Raw genomic sequence first — 23,202 nt, 5'->3', positions numbered from 1 at the left:
TTCAGAAGCAATACAACTACAAATTGGTTCTGTGTTTCCATTTTTCCAGATATGAAAAGAGAGTTCTCACAGATATTAATGTTAGGATTAGCCAACCTTTCTCAAGTACACTGCAGTGTCCTTGTTCCAGAAATGAGCTCTCGGACCACACACTCAGCACCCTGGCTGAGAAGCTGGTTGGCCAACGGCTTTTTTTTTACTCTCTCATCTAACTAAAAACAGCCAAATTACTATTAGTGTTTCATTGGCAACTTAATCAAAAATCCCCATGGGCTCTAGAAATGTAAAACTTACCAAAGAGGCCAACAACAGCAAAGACACAATGGAAAATAAGAAACAAAAAAATCCTTTCTGATTGCACTTATAAATCTTCCAAACTTGTGTTACTTACACAGGCTTTTCATATTTTTTGTATAGCCAAGAAATCTTAAAGAAGATGTTTGGCTTGAGAAGGAGAGCCTGCCATGCATCAAAATAACCCTGGATTTTATCCACCATGGCACTTTCTGAAAAACAAAAACAAAAATAGAGCCATTGAGCAAAATGTGAGCCTAAGAAGAGTATTTTGAGCAGAGAATATTCCCTACAGATTCTCCTTCCTGTCTGGGGCTCTAAGCTGAGCAAGGTTCCATCACCAGTTAACAATTTAGTCACATGAGTACCACTAGACAAAAACTAAACATTTTTCAACTATCAAATATCAGCCACCATGCTAGGTGCTTTACAAAGGATTGATTTAATTCTTATCATCTTACCAGGGGAGTAGTAGTTTTATCATTTTGCATATGAAAAAAATTGCAATTCATAGAAAATGAGACTTGACCAACATCATACAGCCAGTGTGACAGGAAGATCCTCAGGCTACAGCCCAGTTCTGTCTGATCTCAGGATGATGCTCTTCTTCATTGTACCGGGTCCCAAAGGCAAGTTGAGAGTTTAACAGGTGCCCAGTGTAAATGGAAATAAACATATCCCCATATGCATTATGCAGGTTTTCTGACATCACATTCTGTACTCATGAGTTAACAGAGAGATTTTCAATTCACTTTACAGAATCCTTCCTAACAATTGAAACTTGGGAGAACCAAGGAGCAGGGCAGTGAGGTATGTAGAACAGGATGGAAAGGGACCAAGCAAGAGGTTGTGACTAAAATAGTTCAGAGTGAATGGAGGCTCCTATCCACCTGGCAGTCAGATGAAATTTCTATAGCTCTAATAAGGATCAGTTATAGCAGAAGAAATGAGGCTATGGGAGCTGGGGAGGAGAAACAGAAAGCTTACAGCTTGTCTACCTGCTCAAATGCCACAAACCAGGCCATGAGTGATCTATCTCAGGTGGTTTGGGCAAATGCTAAATTTCGTGTATGGTTGCTCTGCCTGGACTATTCTTCCTTCTGATCTGAACATGGCTCACGGCTTCACTCCATTCAGGCCACGTTCAGATGTCCTCTCCCTAGATGCCTTTCCTGATCACCTGTTCTGTACCAGCCATGCCCACCCCACTGCTCCCGCTTTGCTCTTTTTACCCTGCTTTGTTTTTACTTCAAGGCACTTATTACTGTCTAATAAATTTTCAATATTTACTTGTTTTATTGTCCATGTCTCCCTTAGAATGTAAGCTCCTTGAGGGTAAAAACTTCACCTGTATTATTTCTATATCCCCAGAAACAAGAACAGTGCCTAGCATAAAATAGATCATCAATATGTATTTACTGAATGAAAGTGTGAATCAATGAACACTGGTGTAAATTAATTCAGGAAAAATCACATTAACCTGGATGTAACATCAATAATAGAATGGAATTAACATATTCAATTCAATTATTTCATTGCTTTTTGGTGAAAAAGTTTTAGTATTCACTTACATAACATAGTGAGGAAAGTGAGACATCTTGTCAGGGTTATTATAAGTATTAAATGGCAAGCATGCATGGAAAGCAATCTTTCATACTATTTGGTACATAGTAGATACTAAATTAATGGCAGCTATCATCATCATTTCTATCATTATCAGCAACAGCAGCAGCATCACCATCATTTTTATCAAACAGAATCAAGTTTTCATATTTGATAGCTTTTATATCTATATATATGTATGTACACACATATATACATGTATGTATACACACATATATGTACATGTATATACATACACACACACACATATATCATGCCCAAAAGAATGGTTAGAAATGGTTAAATATACCCGTTTTATTGGTGGTAGGATACGTTAATGACCAAATTATCTGCTAAGTCTTAATCAGAGTAGAATGCTATTTCTTAAAGCAATGAGGATAGATAGCAAAGAAAGGCTGGCCCCTACTTCATGGAAATTTATATCTTATAAGTGAACAAGGCAGAAACATTGGGGGATGGGGTGCCTTAGGAATACTTAGAAATGTTTAAACAAGAGAACTGTACAAAACAGCACATGTTTAGTTGGCTATCCCTCTCATCCTCTTGTTTCATCAAGGGCAGAATGTCAAATCACAAGAGTGAAAAGTTCAGTACCGTCCAAGGGAATCCCCAAGAAAAGCATATTAGAGGTGTCCAGCATGATGCGCCGCATAAGGGTCAACACGTCAATGTAGCCCGACATATTGGTGACCTCCTCCAGTCTGTCCAGGTGCCTTATGATGGATTCAGCACAAACTGCCACCATGCGAACAAGGCCAGGGCCTGTTAAAGCTAAAGAACACACATCAGAGAATCAGCTGTCACTCACTCCAGGGCTCACAAACCACCAGGCTATTTTGGCATTTTGTGTTTGGAGCTCAATTGTCCTCACTTTTGCATTCAATGATAGGTTAGAAATTTTCATACTCTTTTTTATACTTTCCCATATTTTCCTAATTTTCTACAATCATTCCCTTAACTTTATGGTTAAAAGTGGATGAATGGATATTATTTTAAACAAGCTATTTAAACTTAAGCTTTCCTTCATGCTCTGGCAAATCATTTGTGAGATTGCAAATGAAACATTTAATATTTGTGGTCATAGTCATGATCAGTGATTTTTCATATTTGTTTTATACATTTCCCCTTTAAAGACAGTTTGGATTTGGCCTGGCTTATAATTATTTTCTGTTTCAACAGGTGGCAGGATACCACTACAGAACCAGTGAAAATGACCCTTAACTATTTGACCCAAGGTGCTTCCTGTTTAATTGTACATTATAGTTGTAAAAATGCTAGCTTTTCAAATCACCAAAAATGTCCTTGTCTTAATTTCAATTTCTCTTCAAATTGCTTCCAGATTTATTTTACTCAACCAACGACTTGCTAAGTGATTCCTAGTTTGCTTTTCAATGTTTCCCATGAAACTGGAAATTCAGTGGCAACTGCTTATTAGTCAACAGTACACCAGACCCTTGATACATTGTTTGCCAAATAGAGGCTGAAGGAAGGAAAACAGGTAGAGTGAACTGGCCCTGCCCTCCTCTTTGCCTTGTTCCTGACCACCAGGGCAGTGGCTTTGGCTTATGGGTCCTGATGGTCCATAATGAAAGCTTAAGCTCCTCTGTCCCTCTTTGATATGTTTTTTTAAAGCTTCCTTTAGGAGTAGTCTCTTTTTTGTAGGTCCTTTTATTATTCAGACTTGCTGTTAAGAGTCCTCCAGACAAGATAATAAATTCTGAGGAACTTTGTAGGTAACTCCAAAAGGTCACTTTCTCAGAAGAATGGAAACAAACAAAATAAAACAACAATACAACAACAAAAACTTTGAAGTGGCAACAGCCCATGCATCAAGGCAGACTTTGCACCTGAGAAAGGAGCCCTGAGGAGTGGTTTAGACATTTAAGATTTCCATACATGAAAAAAAGAAGATTGAGGTAGGAGCATTCTTTCTGATTTCAGGAAGAACCCAGCAGACAGGAAGGGCCAAGGCATTGTTCTCTGGGTGGCTATCACATCTGCAAGTGGAACAAATCATTCCTTAATGATTCACCCTTTGCATGGAAGATTAGCTTCCAAAATCACTGGTGGCTTTCTTTTTAGGGTGATACATGATTTGCCTCTGTGTCTAAGAGCTTGAAGCCACATTTCACACTGATAGGGAGAATGTAATATCATTTCTTATAGGCAGTAGTGATTATATTATTTAATTTCTAAAAATATGTTTAAAAATATTATTTATCTAGGCCAAAAAAATTGAGCAAGTAATCAAATTTCATCAACATGGACAAACTTTTGGTAATTTCAGGAAACATATACCTTCTTTCCACCCTCCTGCCTCTTCCACCACCTTCCAGGATAAACCCTTTCCTAAGGTGCACCTAGCTTTTTTTCTGTAGACACACCCAATAAGTTTAAAATTTCATTAATGTTACTGGTTTTGATACCAAAACCTGTGTCCACCTTTCTATTGTATCTGAAAAACCAACAAAGAGCCTAACTCCAAAAAGAGATTCCTCAAAAAAATGCTCAGGACTCTCACTGACTATAAAGAATGAGGCACCACAGTGAACTTTTTTATAAGCTCTTAGCTTCGTAGTTTGGGACATTTAATTTGGGTGCAACTGCAGCATTTTTATTAGAAAATCTGATCTTACATAAATAGGGCTAATCTAATTAAAAATTCACAAAGATGTTTTGATTAATTTAATTTGCTGGTACTACAGTTTCTTCTCTCTCTCTCTCTCTCTCTCTCTCTCTCTTTTTTTTTTTGTGTGTGTGTGGGAGGTTTACTGGGGATTGAACCCAGGGGCACTTTACCACTGAACTATATCCTAAGCCTTTTTTATTTCATTTTTTAAATTTGAGGTCTTACTAGTTGCTAAGGCTGGCTTCAAACTTGTGATCCTCTTACCTCAGCCTCTCCAAAAGCTTGGATTATAGGTATGCACCACCACATTGGCCTTAGGTTCTACTCTTTTAACATTTCGTATACCTGTGGACTCCCCTCCATCCATCCTGAATCACTTCAGTAGCTCCTGACTGTTCTCACTGCTGATAATCATGTTTTTTTTCTAATTAATCATTCACTCTGCCAGCAGAGGAGTTTTTCTAAAAACACACATAGATCTATATCATTTTGCTAAAATCTTTAGTGATTCCTCAAAGCTCTTGAGATAACCTCAAGAGTTCAGAAGGGTCTGGTGGCTCCCTCCACATGACCTCATCCCTCCATGTATCCAAGCCAGGCACCAGGAATTATTGACAGGTCCCTGGATATGTCATGTTGATCTATCCTTCTTTGCTTTGGCATATTTTTTTGCTTACCCCTAGAATGTCTTTTGTCATACTTGCTTAATTAGTAGCTTTAACTTCTTTCAAAATTCATGGTAAGCATCCACTCCTCTGAAAACTCTCTCTTTATCCCTTGGTGGCTTGATGGCCCATTGGTCTGTGCTCTGCAGCACTGTGCACACCTTGAGCATTACTGTCATCTAGGACAGTATTTGGTCATGTGCTGGCCTGCCCCTTCCCAATCCCAAAGTTAACTACTTTCCTAAATACTAGTTCACATATTTATTTAGAGTCAAATGACAAGGTAAAATAAAATTTATTCTTCTAGGGGATCTTAAGGCATTATTTAATATGTTCTTCACAATAGCACAAGAGTATAAGTTTTATAATATTTATCAACTTCTGTGAATAAGAGAACTGAAGTGCAGAGAAGCTAAGTGACTTGCCCAAGGTCATAGAGCTAGTTAGTGGCAGCACTGGGATTTGAATGAACAACCTATAACCCAGAGTCTTACACTTGTACATTAATCTATTCTGCAGTATTGTAAGGCCTGGGGATATTGATTTGCCCAGAATCTACTAATATGTTACAATGGAAAAAGGGAGTTGGCAGAGATGACTCAGTGAAGGTCCTTGAGAGGAAGAAATTATTGTGGATTATCCAGGTGACCCAAACTTATCATATGAGAGGCTGACTAAGGGAAGAATACTGACCTAAAGTCCACCTAGCTCCAGATCACATCACTGACAAGATTTCCAGAGCATACTTATCTTTCTTGATGCTTAATATTAATGTCAAAGGATGGGCGTTAATATTCCCAACAGTTTCCTTTCCAGGAAGACATAGTAAAAGAAGAAAGTCACTGAATAAGGAAGCTTGAAATCAGGTCTCCTGCAGGACTTGCTGTGCTTCCTGGGTGAAAATCATACCCCTCTAGGACTTTATTTTCTTAACTATAAAACTCAAGAGACCAGATGAGGCAACATACACAGTCCTTCCCTGTCCTAAAGTTTTCTAATTTTCTTCACAAATTGTTTTCTCATGAAATGTCATGATTGTTAATGATTCAATAACCATCAATCATGTTTAATCAAACATATGGCTGACACTGAATTCTTAATTGAAATGATCCTATGAATACCAGTCTCTTTCTTCTTCACATTCATGAATTTGCTTTCTATGTTCACAGGAAGAACCGAATTTGTGGGGGTTATAAATGTAGGCTCTGGTGTTACATCTTGGGGACTACGATTTACTAATGTTGGAACCTTGGAGAAGTTACTTAACCTCTCTATTCCTTAGTTTTCTCTTCTGGAAAATGCAGGTGATAAGAGAATTCATCATATAAGGTTGCTGTGGGATTAAAATATCAAGTGTTTAGAACAATATCTAAGATATAATAAAGGTATAAAGAGCATTAGCCCTTCTTCTCATTAGTATTATTTCAAAGCTGTGAGACAGCAAAATTTAAAATATAATTAAAAAAATTTTTTTAGTTGCTGATAGATCTTTATTTTTTTAATAAGTGGTGCTGAGAATCGAACCCAGTGACTCACATATACCAGGCACGTGCACTACCACTGAGTCACAGCCCCAGCTCCTAAAATATAATTTTAAGAAAGTCACATTCATAGATAAAATAGAAGTATGTAGCTGAGCCCCTGCTTACCTTTCATAAAAAAAGGTCGTACTGCTCTCCAGAGGTCTGGATTATTGTTAAATATGATGCCATTCTCATGCATACCAATGCACTGCAACCCAAGTTTGCTGCCAAATCGGGAGATGTAGTGACTGTGCTTCATTACATGGAACATACTTGAGGACCTGAAAAGAGAGCAAACCGCAGTGTTAATTCACCATGGAGAGAAATCATGGTGATGCATCTTGACTGTGATGGCTCCCTTAGCAAATTCAGGTGCAATGCCTAGTTCCTAGTATTCAGATTGAATGAATACATCTGTTGGCATGAGAGCACCATCTCCAGTTGAATCAGTTCTACCTACTGACTCCTTGTCTGAGCATCACAAACAATAAAACAAACACCACATTGTTCTTTATTTCCTCTTCTTCTCTAACCCCAAGTCACCAACCCATTAACCACCACCAAAGTCAGAGCTGCAAGGCTGTTATGAAGAAGGATCCTCTGCACCACAAGAGTCAGGAGAGCTTCCAGCCTCCTGGTTTCCATTTGGCCCCACTTCAGACAGTGCCACTGCCTGTAAGAGTGAGTCACAGAATTGGAAGTTGCTAGAATTATTGAGGTCTTGTTTTGTTCGTTTGGAACCAATATTTCTGACTTTATCACCCAACCCCTAGAGTCTCCCATCAGGCCTAGTCCCTCCAGTATGGTATCATGGTAGGCTCAGAGGAGATCACCCTGGGTACTTCTGGCCCTGGGCTTGTTCAGAGCCTGGATGGGCTGGCCTGGAAGGCTCACTGTGCTGGTGAGAGAAATTATCTATGAGCACTGTGTCTCAATTTGTCTCCATAATGACTTATCAAGGTCTCAGGGTAACAGTTTTCTCCTAAAATATGGGATGTTACAAGTATAGGGATAGTGTAGTTTGCATGGTGCCCCATATGCAAATTCAAGATGCATAAAATACATTGTTATTTTCTTTATTTCAGATGTGGCTATTTTTTTTAAATTCTGGTGAATTGAATATTTATACAAGGTTTCATGTATTCAGTGCCACTTTGTCTCTCCCTCCCCACTTCTCTGAAATTTTGTTTCTCAACTGCAAATTCTACTATGGAGATTTTCAGAACACATAACCCTTAAAATTTGGGAGTGGCTACACATACCTGATTCTCATCTGGGCTGAAGAGGCTATCCTGATACTTGCTCTTCCCTCTCAAAGTTGACACTTGGCTCCTAAAGGATGACTTTACCTTAGTGAGCTTGTTCAGGTAATGCTTGCCAAAATACCTTCCCATAGAAGTTACTGTGTCAAAAGAGCTCTGCTCTAACTGAATGGATTAGGCTGTGAACTCCATATTAATCAAACACATTTGTGATATATTCCATGGTCCTACTAGAATTTTAAATTTTTCTCACCACTGAAATAAAAGCAGTGGTAAGAAATGAAAAAAAAAAACATTATTATGTAATTAACAATTACTTTTCAGAAAATAAAATATTCTCCTGATTTTGCTCCAGAGAATATTCACCAAATGACTTCAAGTTTTGGACAAGTTATCCTCTTAGTAGCAACAAAAATGAAAATGAGAATCTAGATGTTCCAATATATATTCCAGCAAATTAATTTTACTGGCAGTTAAAATTGTGTGCTACATAGAAAAACCATACTAAAGGGAGGACTGAAATTCTTAGTAATTAAAATATTTGAAACTCTAACTTTTCTTATCTTCTCCTACCTCATTCTATAATTATAGTAGAAAGTAAGTAAATTTTATATTTTTTGTTCACAAATTTGTATCTAGAAATTCTAAGTACTTTGAGGACAAGCAGAATACTATTTTCCTGATCTGGCCCCTAGAGATTCTGGAAAGTACGTTAATAATATCAATTTATTTCTTTGAAGAATTTGCTCATCAATTTTAAAAAGAATGAATAAGAAACTTCAGTCAAAAACCCAACTAAGTGTTAGCTAACACTACTTTTTAAATCTTTGTGTCCTTTAGGGGGCGCCAACATCTCAATTATTTTCAGTCAGAAGCTCAGACTTGGCTAGTGACAAAGCCAATCAGGCAGAAGTGGTACCCAGAGCGCAGTATCTGTGACTGGCCACAAGAGAGCAATTTAAAACAAGGTTATTTATCAAAGTGAGGCTGGGTCTATCTAAGCAAAGTAAATTGGGAGAGTGAAGAAGATAAGGTTAAGGAAGAGAAAGGAACCCCAGCCCAGACTCCTCCTGGCCCTGGCCCTGTGTGGGCTGGCCAGTGACACTGGCTGAGGAAAGCTTCATACCATTGGGAAAGCGAGGATTTCTCAGCACTGAGGAGAAACAAACAGAGTTCTCAGGCTTAGAAGGGACAGTGGACAGTGTAAGATATCTGGTTATTTGGGTCATTCTTCTTCTTTAAACATGACTAAAGTCAAAAGACATTTCCAAAGAGGGTAAATCTATTGTCTAATCAAAATGAAAAGTAGCCAGGTAGTAAGCTCTTAGATGGCAGGGAGGAAATACCTCAATTTTTATTTTATTAAATTTACACACCTGTGGCCAGGTTTGACTATGGTGAGTGCTAGAAAGAGGAGAAGGCAATAAAGGAAATAATTGGAAACAAACATTTAAGAATACTTGCCCATGCGTACACTGCTCTGCGTCTGAGACACAATTTCTATCAGTCCTGTCACCTCTTCACTGTCCTTTGCCCATTCTAACACTAACCCAGCTTAAAGTCTAGGGTCGCAGCAAGAGAAATACCATTCTCATAACAGAGATCTTACCATAACCACCCTAACCAAGTGATCAAATCAAGCTAAACCCAGCCCTTAGCTTACTCTGTGTTTGCACAGATCACACAGTATGTGTGCACCACACTCATGCACACATACTCACACACTCACCCTGCTGACAGGTCTTAGTTAAATTCAGATGGGCCCTTAGTGCAGCAAGAAATCCAATTCCAACTCCCAAGTCTATTCACACTTCTACGTGACTATTCTTCTCTACCCTCACCCTCACTCCGCGCTGTTGGGTCTCAGATAGAGGCTCTATTCCTATTTTTCTTGAGGAAATAGAAGCAACTAGAGGAAATCCCCAGAAGCTACAACCACCAGGATCTGGGTCAACATATTCAGTCTTCCCCCAGTTACTGTGGAGGAAATTCTATGTCCCATTCAAGGCCAATCCTTCCTCTTGCTTTGGGGACTCCTTCACATCTCACCTAGCAAACCCTCTCCTTCTCCTGTATCAGCAATTTCACTCTGTGGTTGGTTGTTCCCACCACAATCTGCATGCTGTGATTTTCCTTATTGTGAACATGCAAACTCCTTCAACTGTGCATCCCTCTCCAGCTAGTGGCCCATCTCCTACCTCCTTTGTGTCAAACTCCTTGGAAAAGTTACTACACTTGCTACCTCTAACTCATCACCCTCTATTCTCTCCTCTGGCCAGAGTTTTTCCCCTTACCATTCCACTGAAAGTGTTCTCTTCAAGGTTACCCATGACCTGTCTGGAAGCAACACTCAAGTGTCCATCCTTTTACTTGGCCCATCAGCGGTATCTGACATGGTTAACAATCCCTCCTCCTAAAATGCATTATTCACCTTGCTTGCAGACCCCCATTCTCCCTTGGTTTTCCTTTCTCTGTTTGGTCATTTCTTCTCAGTCTCCTTTGCTAGATTCTGACTGCCTTAAACTGGATACATACTAGTCTCCCCTATCAACATCCACTCGGATGTCCACTGGGCATGTCAAGTCCAACATGTCTGAAGCTAGACATGATCTGGACATCTCCCCACTCCACACTTGTTCCTGTTAGCTCAGGTAATGATGTTCTCATTCATCCAGGCATTCAAGACAAAAAAAAAAATTGAGCATCACTTAATTATTCTTTCTTCCACGCCCAACATCTAACCCAACAGCCAAATCCTACTGGCTTTTCCTTCAAAATGTGACCAGAATCTCACATCATCATCTTACCACGTCTCTTGCTGGATTCTGAACCAGTCACCATCATCTCTTGCTGAACAGGTCATTCTGCTCCCATCCCTTGTCCCCTCACTGCCAATTCTAAACAGAGCAGTCAAAATTATTCTGCTGAAACATGAACAAGCCAGATACGTCACTCCTCTGCTCAAACTCATGCAGGGTAAAATCCAGAATTGTTAAAATATCCTGTAAGGACAGACAAGCTCTTATGCCTAATTTTCACTTTAATCTCATGTCCTTTGTGCTTCCACTCAACTACTCTAATATCTTTGTAGTTTGGTCCTTGAATATTCTTACCGCAGGACTTCACCACTTGTTATTCCTTCTGTCTAGAATAATTTTTCTCTGGATTTCGATGTGGTTCACTTCCATACTTCCTTTAGGTCTTCATTTAAATGCTATTTTCTCAGTGAGGACTGCCTCAAATTATCTATTTACAATTATACGTCCATCTTCTTTCCCTACTTTTTTCTATTTAGTACACGTCCACCTAACAATCATGTGACCAAGCATCAGGTTTGTCCAGGACTGTCCCTGTTTTAGCACAGAAAGTCCCACATCTTAGAAAATCCCCTAATCTCAGGCAAATTGAGACTGTTGTTCACACTTCTGATTGATACATAACTTTATAACATTGATTGATTCAGTCAATGCTGGACCACATGTATGATGGTGGTCCTATCAGATTATATCATCTTCTGACATCACAGTCATCTTAGTGTAAGTATTCTGTATGATGTTTACACAATAACAAAATTGCCTGATGATGTATTTCTCAGAATATTCCCCTGTTGTTAAGTGATGCATGATCATACTAAATATTTTACTTGCTTAATATTGGTATATTAACAATATATTGCTTCACAAAGTTAAGGATATTTGGCTGATTTATTCCCAAAGTATAATATTGCTGATTCCCCAGAGTGTAGAACTATATCTGATAGGCAGAGCAAGTTCTTAGTAAATATTTATTTAATGAAAGAATGGAAAGCCAATTATGATTATTAAAACTTAAAATCATAGAGTGCTTAGTATGTAATAGATTCTTAATGGATATTGAAAGAATAACTGGGTGAATCCCTTGTAATTTTACACATACTTAAGAAAGGTATGCAAATAAAATCCTAATAAGTATATTAATTGCTAGAAGATATACATATAAAACTTGAATTAGTATGTTAATTACTAATTCCCCTTTATGGTTGTTACTCAAAGGTTTCGGGTATTTATGACAGAACTAATGTATACATGCAGTGGACATATGATATCAAGTACAGCATCTGTAAACCCTCGCTTAAGTGTAGCTTCCTGGGAGCTACGCAGGGGAACTGTGCATACTTCATCCACAGATGACCAAAGAGAGACCTTATCTCAAAGCCCCAGGTTGTTCAGGCAGCATGACAATAGCACTCATGCCTGACTTCCTTCCCTGAAGTTCTGCAGCCCCTAACACTTTGGAGTTAAGCTGGCTGGAAAAGTTGTATTGAATGCTACACGGTTGGAATGACTACAGACTTCAAATTTTAAAAAGAAAAAAGTAATATGGCAAACTATTCACTTAAAAATAAAAAGCTTTCCGAGGTCCGATGGGGTCTTTTCAAGAGGTACGGGTAGTTCTGGAAGGGACTTGAAGAGCAGGCGGGGAAAGGAGATGGGGAAAAACATGTCCTATTCCTGAGGGGAGCTCAGCCTTTAACAACAAAATTGAGCGGCTCTGAGGCAATTAAGGAGAACACAAAGACTCCAACAAGTGAAAAGCCTGAGAGAACAGGACAAGAAAAGACTCAGAGAGCTGGGGGAAGGGCAGGTAGGCTGTGTCCACGCCTCTGTGTGAATCAGTGCCTGAGATGGTCAGGGTGGCTAAGGTCACTTTCCTAATGAAGATAGGCAGGGTGGCCAGATGCCATCCTAATGGCAACAAGCATCCTACTTCAGGGATTGTCTTTGGACACCCAGGAAATGTATCTGGTGACTTCAGTGTACCATCTGAGTATCTCCTGAGAGGGATTTCTGCCTGATTCTCCACTCTCAAATCCATCATTCTTCACTCCCAATCTAGTCCTATGGCACCACCACCGGCTGGACTCAAGGGTAATGCAACAAGGCAATGTCACTTCAACTGTGCTTAGCTGTTTCCCCTAACCCACCACAAAAGCCCTCTTGTACCAGAACCTTCTTCCTCTTCCTTTCTCTTTAAATGGGAGGTTCCCAAGCTCTGCAGGCTGCTGAGGAGTCTTGAGGAGCTTCAAACACCACTAATGTCTGGGTTCCCACTTCAGAGATTCTGATCTCAAAGGCTTGGGCATTGGGCTTTTAAATCTCCCTGAGAGACTCTAATATGCATCTGGGATGAGAAGCCACTGCTTCAGATGCTGACCATGAGTGGACCCCTATTGGATGAATATTCTGAGGGTCACTTCACCTGCTTGTCAAGGGAAGCAGGTGTCAGGGAAGGCAGACATGCAGAACTGAGGAGGGCTGGAAGACAGCATGCTGAGCTGGGGGCTGAAAAAGCAAAATGTTTCAATCCCCAAACCAAAGGACAGCAGTTCCAGGATTTTTTTTTTTTTTAGACAGTAACTAGTTTTAAAAGTGACTGTAAGTACTGATTTTTTAAATGAGAACATATTACGATATCAAATTCAAGCCAGGTATGGTGGTGCACACCTATAATCCCAGCAGCTCCAGAAGTTGAGGCAGGAGGATCAAGAGTTCAAAGCCAGCCTCAGCAACTTAGTGAGATCCTAAGCAACTTAGTGAGACCCTGTCTCTAAACAAAATATAAAAAAAAGGGCTGGGGATATGGCTCAGTGGTTAAATACCTTTGGGTTCAATCATTGGTACCAAAAAATAAAAAATAAAAAGGATATCAAATTCACTCAAATTTGACTGACCAGAGCTAAACTGACCAGGACAAGTAAAATCAAAGAGTAATTATGATCTATTGAATATAGCAATGGTTCTCAAATTCAAGTGTGCCTCATAATTACCTGGAAAGCTTGTCAAAACACGGGCTATAGGATTCTACCCTCAGGCTTTCCTTTTTAGTAGGTCAAGGTGGGTCCCAAAAATATGCTTTTTTTTTTTTTTGTACTGGAGATTGAACTCAGAAACACTTTTAATGAGCCATATCCCTGGTCCTTTTTTTTTTTTTTTTTGAGACAAGGTCTTGATAAATTGCTTAGGGCCTCGCTAAGTTGCTGAAGCTGGCTTTACACTTGTAACTCTCTTGCTTCAGCCTCCTGAGCTGCTGGGACTATAGGTGTGTGCCATCACACCTGGCAAGAATTTGCATTTTTAACAAGTTGTCAGGTTGTTTGAGGCTGCTGGTCCAGGAAGAACATTCTGAGAACCACTATAGCAGTGTTTTACAATGAACCCAGGGCAATGACATGTCTACCTGCAGCCATTTATGTTTAGTTGTATAAATGTGGTCTGCCTTAGCTATTCTGGAAAGGGCTTCAACACCAAACTGAATGAAACAAAAAAACCCTGGCAAAAATTGAGGTATTGGACAGATCCAAAATAACATTACCAGGTAGTCTGAAATATTTGGAAGTACAACATATTTTCCCCACTGCTTCCTTTTTTCAGAATCTGTTTGAAAGAATTGGGCTTTGAGGATACCATGATATTTAATGAAATGAAATACATAACCTTGGCCTGAAAAATTCATGCAGTTTCCAGAAATGCTTTACTTACATTTTGATCAATAGTTTATGTATTGGGATGAACAAGTCCAACAAATTACTAAAACGCCTTGGTGAGTTTTCGCTTGTGGGTAAAGCTCTGTCAGGGATTGTAAATTTAAAAAATTATCAGTGAGACACTGTTGGCAGATAGCTTTGTTAAAGTGCTTTTAAGTTATCTGAAGTTTAGTGAATTCTGCCTTCTTTGAAATGCTTCACTTTTTTAAGATCAATAAACAAGAAAACTAGTGCACAGTTGATGTATATTTGGTTAATTCTAGAGTGAGGTCAACATACTAAGGTAACTCAGCAAACACGATGATGCAGGGAGTTAGGACATTGTTTCTTAATGGGTGATGCTGCTCCTGACTTATTTGGAATTGCCAGGCCAGGATACTGGCACACAGTCTTAGAGGGATGGCAGCGCCTGAATGGTGCCATAGCCTGCTGTCTGCTGTCTCCGAGGACTCTGAGACTAGTGTTAGAAATACTCTAGAAAACTACTGGTCAGATCCTGCATCCCAAGTTTTGTTCTAATTTTTTATTTTAAATTTCTTGAGTGTGTGTGTGTGTGTGTGTGTGTGTGTGTTGTTTAATGCTTACTTGTAGAGATAAGACCAAATTTTTAGAAAAGCAGAAAAGATAATGCCTCTCCCTAAAGTCTGTTTTGTCAACACCACATCGTTTGGATTCTGAGCTTCCACATTCACTGCTCAGAAGTTTTGAATAATTTCCCAACTTTCCAGACTTCTTTATCTATGTACCTCTGGCTTCAATCCAATTATTCTGTTTGTATGCAGTATTACCTAGGAATTACTCACCTTCGTTATAGCAGTAAAAACATAGCCTTACCAAGATATCAAGGAATCAAAATTACTTTTTTTTTAAATAGCAAAAACTTCAGTCTTGATTTTAAAGTATGCAAAATGATGATGATGATGATGATTATCTTGGGTTCTGGTGATTGAACCCAGACCCTTGCACTCTACCACTGAGCCACATTCCACCCCTGTGTCTCTGATTTTATTAACAAACTTACTTGCTGATAATGAGTGTTTCTTCTCCACCTATCCAGACTCTCATGAATTCTCCATACATCTTGTTGTAGTAGTTGCAGGCACTGCCAATCCCCATCCACAGGAATCTACCATGGGAAATGAGGGGCCCAATTCCCATACAGTAGCCAGGACCTAGGATAGTCATCAGAACATTGTATTTTAGCAAACCAGAAATAGTTGTTCTTTTATATCTAAATGTTCCTTTTTGGGGAGGGGTGCTATCTTCAATGTGTTTTGTTGACCTTTAGAAACATTATCACATATGAAAGGAAAGCTGCTGAGCTAATTCTAGCTCAATGACCTCTTAGGGCCCCAGACCTGTGGATAATGAGAGTAGGTGAGCAAAGTAGCTGCTACTTGTTGCATGCCTTCTTTAGGGCTATTTTAGGGGTGACACATAATCCTCTGACTAACCCTTTAAACATTGAAAACCCTTTTACAAAATTTGAGAGATAAATGTTCTTTATATCTATCTGTGATTCACTAAGAAAGCAATTTAAAATGGAAACCAAGACAAGCTTAACCTGGGCTCTTCATCCCTCTGTGAGTAAAAAGTACTTCAGGAGCCCATTATCACACTAGCTCCATTTGGTCTCAGTCATTTCAGTCTCAATGAACTGGAGGATGTGTGCTGATCTCTTCCCAAGTTACACAGTGCCAATGGGTTTTGCATACAAGCTAATTTGTCTCATTGGTAACAAGTGTGGAACCCATGAAAAGTGCCAAGCAGGAGAACTATTTGGCAGTTTGGTTTTGTCTGAAAACTTCTGGTTTTGAATGCCCCAGTTGACAGAATGGATATGTCAGAACTGGGCAGTTTGGAAATAATCCTTTTAACTGAGAGAAGCAAGATCTGCAAAGATAATGTCTAATCGAAAAACATTCACATCTTCTTTTTCCTCTCAAAAAAAGATTCAGTTTAAGAAAAGAATCTTAGGCTAAATCTCATGATGCAAAATAAAGCTAAGAATTGAGGGATTAGGCAACAAGTCTTCTCAGTGTCTAGACTAGTTTGAGTCCCGTGATCTCGTTTTAGGCAAGAGCAGTGGCCACTCACATCCTTCCTTATATAGTCAGGGATAAGATTTCAAAGAACCCAAATCCAGGCAATGACTGGGGAACTTGATGTTGCTTACAGCAGAGAACAAACTTGGTCATTTGACTTTACTGGTTTTGGCAAACAAACTAAATAAAAACATTCAGGATGGTCTTAGGAGTTGTAAAGTAGTCATTTTTGTAAATCTTTCTTCTTTAATTCCATTCTGTCAGTTCAATAGTTGTGAAGCCAAAACATGCCTGACTGTATAAGAGAACACCCTCACCCCTCAGGGCTAGAGCTGTACAATAATCTAGATAATCAAAGCTTTCAGTGGAATTATCCAAACAATTTTTAACCTTTTACTTTGCAATGACTGAGTTAATAAGAACAATACTGTCAGCTCTTTTCCCCTTTTAAGAAGATCTTTGTTAATATCTATAAAACCAAAATATTATCAAAGGGTCATTAATCTTGTGATTATTTTAATAACAGTATATATTATATAGTAGATGATTGACTTTATTAAAATAATTCCATATTAAAATAATTCCATTGAGTTCTTTAAAAAGATTTGAACAAATAGATTTGATTGAACATATATTTCCCTAAAATGTCATCAGATATAGAAAACTTTAATCAGTTAAAATAGGTAATAACAAACTATATTACTGGATATTTATAGCTTAGCCATACTGCATGCTCAGTGTTTCCTTAATGAATTTTCAAAATTCATAAATTCAAAATTCATAAATATATGCAGATAACATAGAGAATGAAGTTTGAATGCTATTCTTATTTAAGATATTTTACATTTTGATAAAAAATGGAAAAAATATCATATAACACACATTTAGTTCACAAGAGCCAAATAGCTACTTGAATTTGAGTAGAATTATTCAGCATTCACTCACTCAATATGCAAGTCCCATGAGAAACAAAGACATACAAATAAAACACTGCTCTTTCCATCTTTTATCTAAAGGTTGGTGCCATGAAGAAAACCTTATTATCTGGGAGCCACCAATCCAACTGAATGTATAACAGTGAGCTGGATATGGTAGCACACCCCAAGAGTCCCAGCTTCTCAGGAGGCTGAGGCAGGAGGATCACTTGAGCCCAGGAGTTTAAGGCCAGCCAGGGCAATATAGTGAGACCCCCATCACTTTAAAAAACCAATTTGCAAAACATAAAATTTCAAAATGAAAACATTTTAAGATATAAGATATGACTGTGGAGAGCTGTATCTACTGAAAAAGGGAAATTGCAATAACCCTGAAGTTGAGGCTGAGAACCTTAGTGTTTTAACCCTGCTGAAGAGGAAAATGCTCTGGGAGGATAGAAACTTGGGTAAAATATTAGGGGAATATTCTGATTGCTTCCACATTACTCTGCTGTCTGCTTTGGGAATGCTTATCTAGGCATGCAGTGATTGCAGGAGCCTCTTTCACACCCTAAGAGGAGTAGTAAATCCTTCACTGCATTTTTGTGCAGAGACAGCCTCCTTGAAGCCAACAGCTGGGATTGCTCACCCGCTGCTCTAATCAAGAGCTGTTGTATTCCACACCTCAGAATATACCCCAACAAACCTGTGTATACATGTGTTCACAGCCATGCCATCCACCAGACTGGAGATGCCCAAAGTGTCCTTAACAGTAGAATTGGTTTTAAACCATGAGATGTTCATAGACTCAATACCACATGGCCATGACACAAACTTCAGCTGCATGCCACAACATGGATGAATCTTACAAACATAATATCCAGCAAAGGAGCAAGACAGAAGAATAAATACATGAATGCTTTGATTGTTCAAACACTTAAGACTAGGCAAAATTAAACCATTTTGTCTGGGTATATAAAATGAGGAGACCAAACTATTAAAAAAAAAAAAAGAGTACGGGAGTGACTGTCACAAAATCCAGGAAAGTATTTACTTCCAGGAATGAGAGAGTGACTGAGAGGGCACACGAGGAACTTCTAGAATGCCATTAACATCCTATTTCTTGTGCAGGACCATGATGGCAAATCTTCCATTACACTGTGCACTTTTCTGTGAAATAGTTTCTTAGTGGGAAAAAGAACATGTTGCCATGTCCTCTTCCAAGTGCCCTGCTCTGGGGATGTGGTGCCCAGAGCAGAGTGTGGAGGGAGAGGACCCACATTCAAGGTTAGGATGGCTGTGTGTCCTTGGAGAAGGGAGAGCTGCCAGGTGCCAGGTTTTGAGAGTCCTGGATGGAGATCAGTGGCCTTAGGGCATCTCTCAGAACTGAAGCCTACAACCCTATCCCCCACAGAAGTCTTTCCTCCCCCAGATTCTCACTGCCCCCTCCTTGGCACTATGCCATCTAACTGTCGGCCATTTCCCAGGCCAGAAACCACACCTCTTGTCTTCACATGCCCTCCACCCTTAAACACCTGACCTGGGAGAGCTTCTCAGAAAACACAAGAAGCCTAGATGTGAGTCCCAGTCTACTAACAGTACAACATCTGCCCTCTTTGAACCTCAGTTTTTTGATCCACAGAAATAGGCATTAACATCAACCTCACCAGAGTAATTTATAACTTAAGGTCTTTTAATCGTTTTGCCTTCTGAACTCCCTTCAGTTTTTGACAACCCTGAGCTTCCCCGGAACCTGTAAAACCAAGAACACAGTGATCCCTGATGCAAGGGAGCTGGCAGGAGGAGTTCAGGAGAACAGAGCAGCAAGAACAACCACCCCAACAAGGACCATTTTCTCATCTTCCCACTCCCAACCAGGAACCACAGGTTCTTAGTCTGTGCCACTAGAAGATTCTAACCAGACCTCAAGTTAGCACAAAGCTAGAAACTCCCTGGTCAGCTAAGTGCTCATCGACATGGGACTGAGGACCTCCCAGGCATCCCCTATGCTCTCACCTTCCTTCCACTGGGGAGCTGACAAGCCATTTCCCTTCTCTGGGCTTTCACCCCTCACTTGTAAAACTCCCCGGTTTCTCACTCTTGTCATAACATGTCACCTGGCAAGGCAGATCACTTGTTCTGAACCTTTTATCAAATGAAGGAGCTGGGCCCATCTTTGTGGCTCTCAACCCTGTCTACCCATGAAAAGTTACCAGAGGAAAGTTTTTAAAACATCAGCCTGGGGCCCCACCTCTGGCAGAGCAGAGGCCCACTATACTATCAATGTGATCTAACTGCCAATGCTCCTGGCCCAGAAGTGAAGGACAAAGTGAGATGCCACCTAGCTTTCTGACCCAGGGCTTTAAGCTTCCAGTTTTTACACTTATTCTGCATAAGATGAACTTCAGACTCCAGGGTTCAAGGGAATATCACCGGTGCTTGCAACAGGAGAATCTAGGGCAGTTGGGTGTCTTTTTTAAAATGCATTTTCCCAGGCATGGAACATCTGATTTCAAAAGTCTGGGGGAGGACCTGGGAATCTGGGCCTCATTGATTCTTCTAATAACTAAAAGAGAACCTGTGGCTTACTGGATGGGCAGACAATGCTGACCTCTCTCTCTTTGCAAGCTGCACTGATAATAAGTGGATTAGACTTTAACACCTCAGCCTATGTCAGGGAAGAGAAGGAAAAATCATTCCACCCCCCTCCCCGCCATACACATTCACTTCACTCCTACCATTCATTGACCCTGACTTAGGAGCCCACTAGGTAGAGGAAAAATCCAGTGAAGAAGAGGCACATCCAGAGTGGGAGTTCAAGTCAAAGACCAGGAAATCTTTCTTCAGCTCTAAGCCTCCTCCTCTGGAGATGACCCAGAGGCTGGAGAGCAGAGAACAAAATTAACTAAATATCCCAATAAATTTGGCATTCAAGTAACCAGGCTGAATCAGACGGAAAAACAGGCAGTTAACTGGGACATTTTGAAAAGAATCCAGACATGCAATATTTTGTACCAGTCCCATGTGCCCATTTTCAGTTACCCTGTATTGAGGCTCAACACACTTAGAAATATGTAATTACTATGCTCTTGAAACTGTGTTATTGGATAGCTTATGGGATTGGGAACAGGTGCCTGCCAGGAGGCATTTACATTGAAAACTAAAGCAACAGTTCTGGTAATTCTGAATTAATCTGAAAATTAAAGCAGTAGTGGTGGAATGGTAGGATTTTTCCATTGGGATTATCTAGATAATTCTATTATTCTTTACTTTTAATTGACCCATGGGCCTTGTTAAAGATTCCATCAGGTTGTGATGTGCCTATAAAATGGTGGTGGCCGCCATTCTTCTTCCATTGCCCAGGTCCTATTCAACTTTCATGGTGATGCCACAATCACTAAACTGCCAAGAAGAGAAAACAAAGAGAAAGGAGAAATGCAAGAAAGGGAGAGGGTGCAGGTGAGGCAAAGTAGGAGGGAGAAGGAATGGAGAAAGAAGGGATTCCAGAGACACTTCAGCCATAGGGCAAAATTGGAATGGATTTAAATATATATTTTTAAAAATTAATAAAAAACCTGGAATTCTACCTTGCTCCACCCCATCTCAAGCTTGCTTTAAAAAGCACTTATGTCAAGTCTATTTTTCCAAAATAGTGTGCGGACTAGATGAGTTTATCTAAGATATTTTTAAAATGCTTTCATTTAAAATGTGCAAATAATAGTTATAAACCTTTTAACCTCAGTCCTCATTTGCTCTCATGACCATGGTCTTCAGAGATCTTACTAGGGTTTGCTCTTTGTCCTTTTGCAAAATTTTCTTTACGATCATGAATCAAAAGCCTGAAGAAACAATATCCTTAGACAAAGAAATAAGCAAGTGACTTACCTGGTATTGAAGATGTGTTCTCATAATTCCAAATCAAGAGAAGAAGGCCCATGAGCAGCAGAATCAGCATGGTGCCGACAAGCATGACTTCTGGCACCATGCCAGTGACATTATAGTGCATTGGATTCAGCATTTCCAAAACCATCTTGCTCTCCTCAGCCTCAGACACAGCAATTTAGAGCTCTATGGAAATCAAAGGGGCAGAAAAGTTATTAGAGAATCCCCTAACTGGTTCGTCTATGACTCCAGCTGCTTCAGAGAATGCTGTGTTGGGGATATCAGTACTTTGTTTTATAATGTGATTGGACTTTAGACAAGACAAATTTGTGGCTACAAGTCAAAACAAGCAAGCCCAAGAGAGATCTTTTGGCTTGAAGTGCAGCATTTCTGACCTTGGTAGAGTCTCAGGTTCTCTTATACGCGTGGTCTGATAGAACCTTATCATCTTGCCCTTGAGTGGGTAGAGTGATGCACATTTCCAATTGAGAGCCAAATCTCTTACCAAAATACAAGAAAACGAAGCTCATTCCAGAAGTGGGATCATTCTGTGACTTCATCAGCAGATTTTTCTTAGGCAATCTTTTTTTCCTTGAAGCCAAATCAATTTAAAAAACAAATAAAACAATCTGGCAATCCCTTTCCTTAATCAAATATTACTTTCCCAATTAGTGAGTTTCTATCGCAAGACAGCAAGACCCAGACCCACTTCTTGAACATCATTGAAATGTTCTCAGAGCCTCCCATTGGGTTGTCTATGGAATCCAAAGTAACTCATGCAGAATGTCTTTCTCTTGTGACTTTAATAAGGATCTAAAAATCTCCTGCACCATAGCCTGATTAAGCAGTGTCCCTGGAGTCAACATCAGAAGTAGTGGGGAAAAGAAGAATGGGAGGGGAAGAATAAAGGCAGAGGACAGACTGAGTAGGATGCCACCTGTAAGAGACTCAGGCCACTCTGCAGCCTCATCCCAACAGGGCTAATCCTGTGTAACACAATCCCTTGTCAGTTTGATTGCTGATTCTGCTCGTGTTCAACAATCATCTGCTGTGGAGTCTGTCTTTACAGCCAGGTTTTATAATACCTTTACTCTAGAAGAGAGTTTCAGGGGTGGTAGTTAGTAGTCGAAGAGGCCTTGGTTGAATAAACTCGTATGGTGAAAAGTCACCATTAAATCCATTTTCCAGTAGCAGTTGATATGCTGCAAGGTTTGTCTTTTTTTAGAAAGTATCCAAATCTGGGGCTGGGATTGTGGCTCAGTGATAGAGTGCTTGTCTATCACTTGTCTATGGCTGGAGAATATTCTGTTTCTAGCAGTGAGGGGACTGCTGAATGATACTGGGCAGGACAGGGCAAGGGTTGGATGAGCATGATGCTAATAAGCAGAAAGAAACATCAGTAAGGAACAGAGAGGAAGTTGGGGACCCAGAGATCAGAAAGCAGGAAACTGTACAGAGAGCACTGAGACTGAAATGGGGGAAGGGACACTTTTGTAAAGCCTTATAGGCTGTGATAAAGATGCTTGAATTTGTCCTAAGAGAAATGAGAAACCAGTTAGGGCTTTAAGCAGGGTGTCAACAAAATCATATTTGTGTTTTGAAAACCTAAATCATATGGCTGCAGAAGAATACAATGGGGATGGTGGGTCTTAGAGTGGGCAAAAAGAGACCCGTGGAGAGTCTTTTGTCATTTTTCAGGTTGGAGAGGCAGTTACTTAGGACATGAGTGGTAGTAGAAACAGAGACAAGTGGACCAGACAAGAGACATTTAGAGTTAAAGTGATGTGATTAGGTCATGATTTAAATGTAGTGAGGTGTAGAGAGGATAATGTTTAAAATGGC

General features: G+C 39.7%; 1 protein-coding gene across 1 annotated transcript in view; it reads right to left on the bottom strand.

Moving 5' to 3' along the window:
- LOC107138103 (aromatase) overlaps window positions 1–21,749 on the bottom strand; it is a 30,691-nt gene extending 8,942 nt beyond the window's left edge. The window contains 5 exon segments of the mRNA XM_015480662.2: window positions 392–506; window positions 2,512–2,688; window positions 6,861–7,015; window positions 15,541–15,691; window positions 21,364–21,749. Coding sequence (XP_015336148.2) covers window positions 392–506; window positions 2,512–2,688; window positions 6,861–7,015; window positions 15,541–15,691; window positions 21,364–21,508 — 743 coding nt within the window. The 5' untranslated portion in view covers window positions 21,509–21,749.
- Between the last annotated feature and the right edge of the window lie 1,453 nt (window positions 21,750–23,202).

Source organism: Marmota marmota, unplaced genomic scaffold (assembly GCF_001458135.2).
Source record: "Marmota marmota marmota unplaced genomic scaffold, marMar, whole genome shotgun sequence".
NCBI lineage: Eukaryota > Metazoa > Chordata > Mammalia > Rodentia > Sciuridae > Marmota > Marmota marmota.
This window is presented reverse-complemented; position numbering and strand designations above follow the sequence as displayed.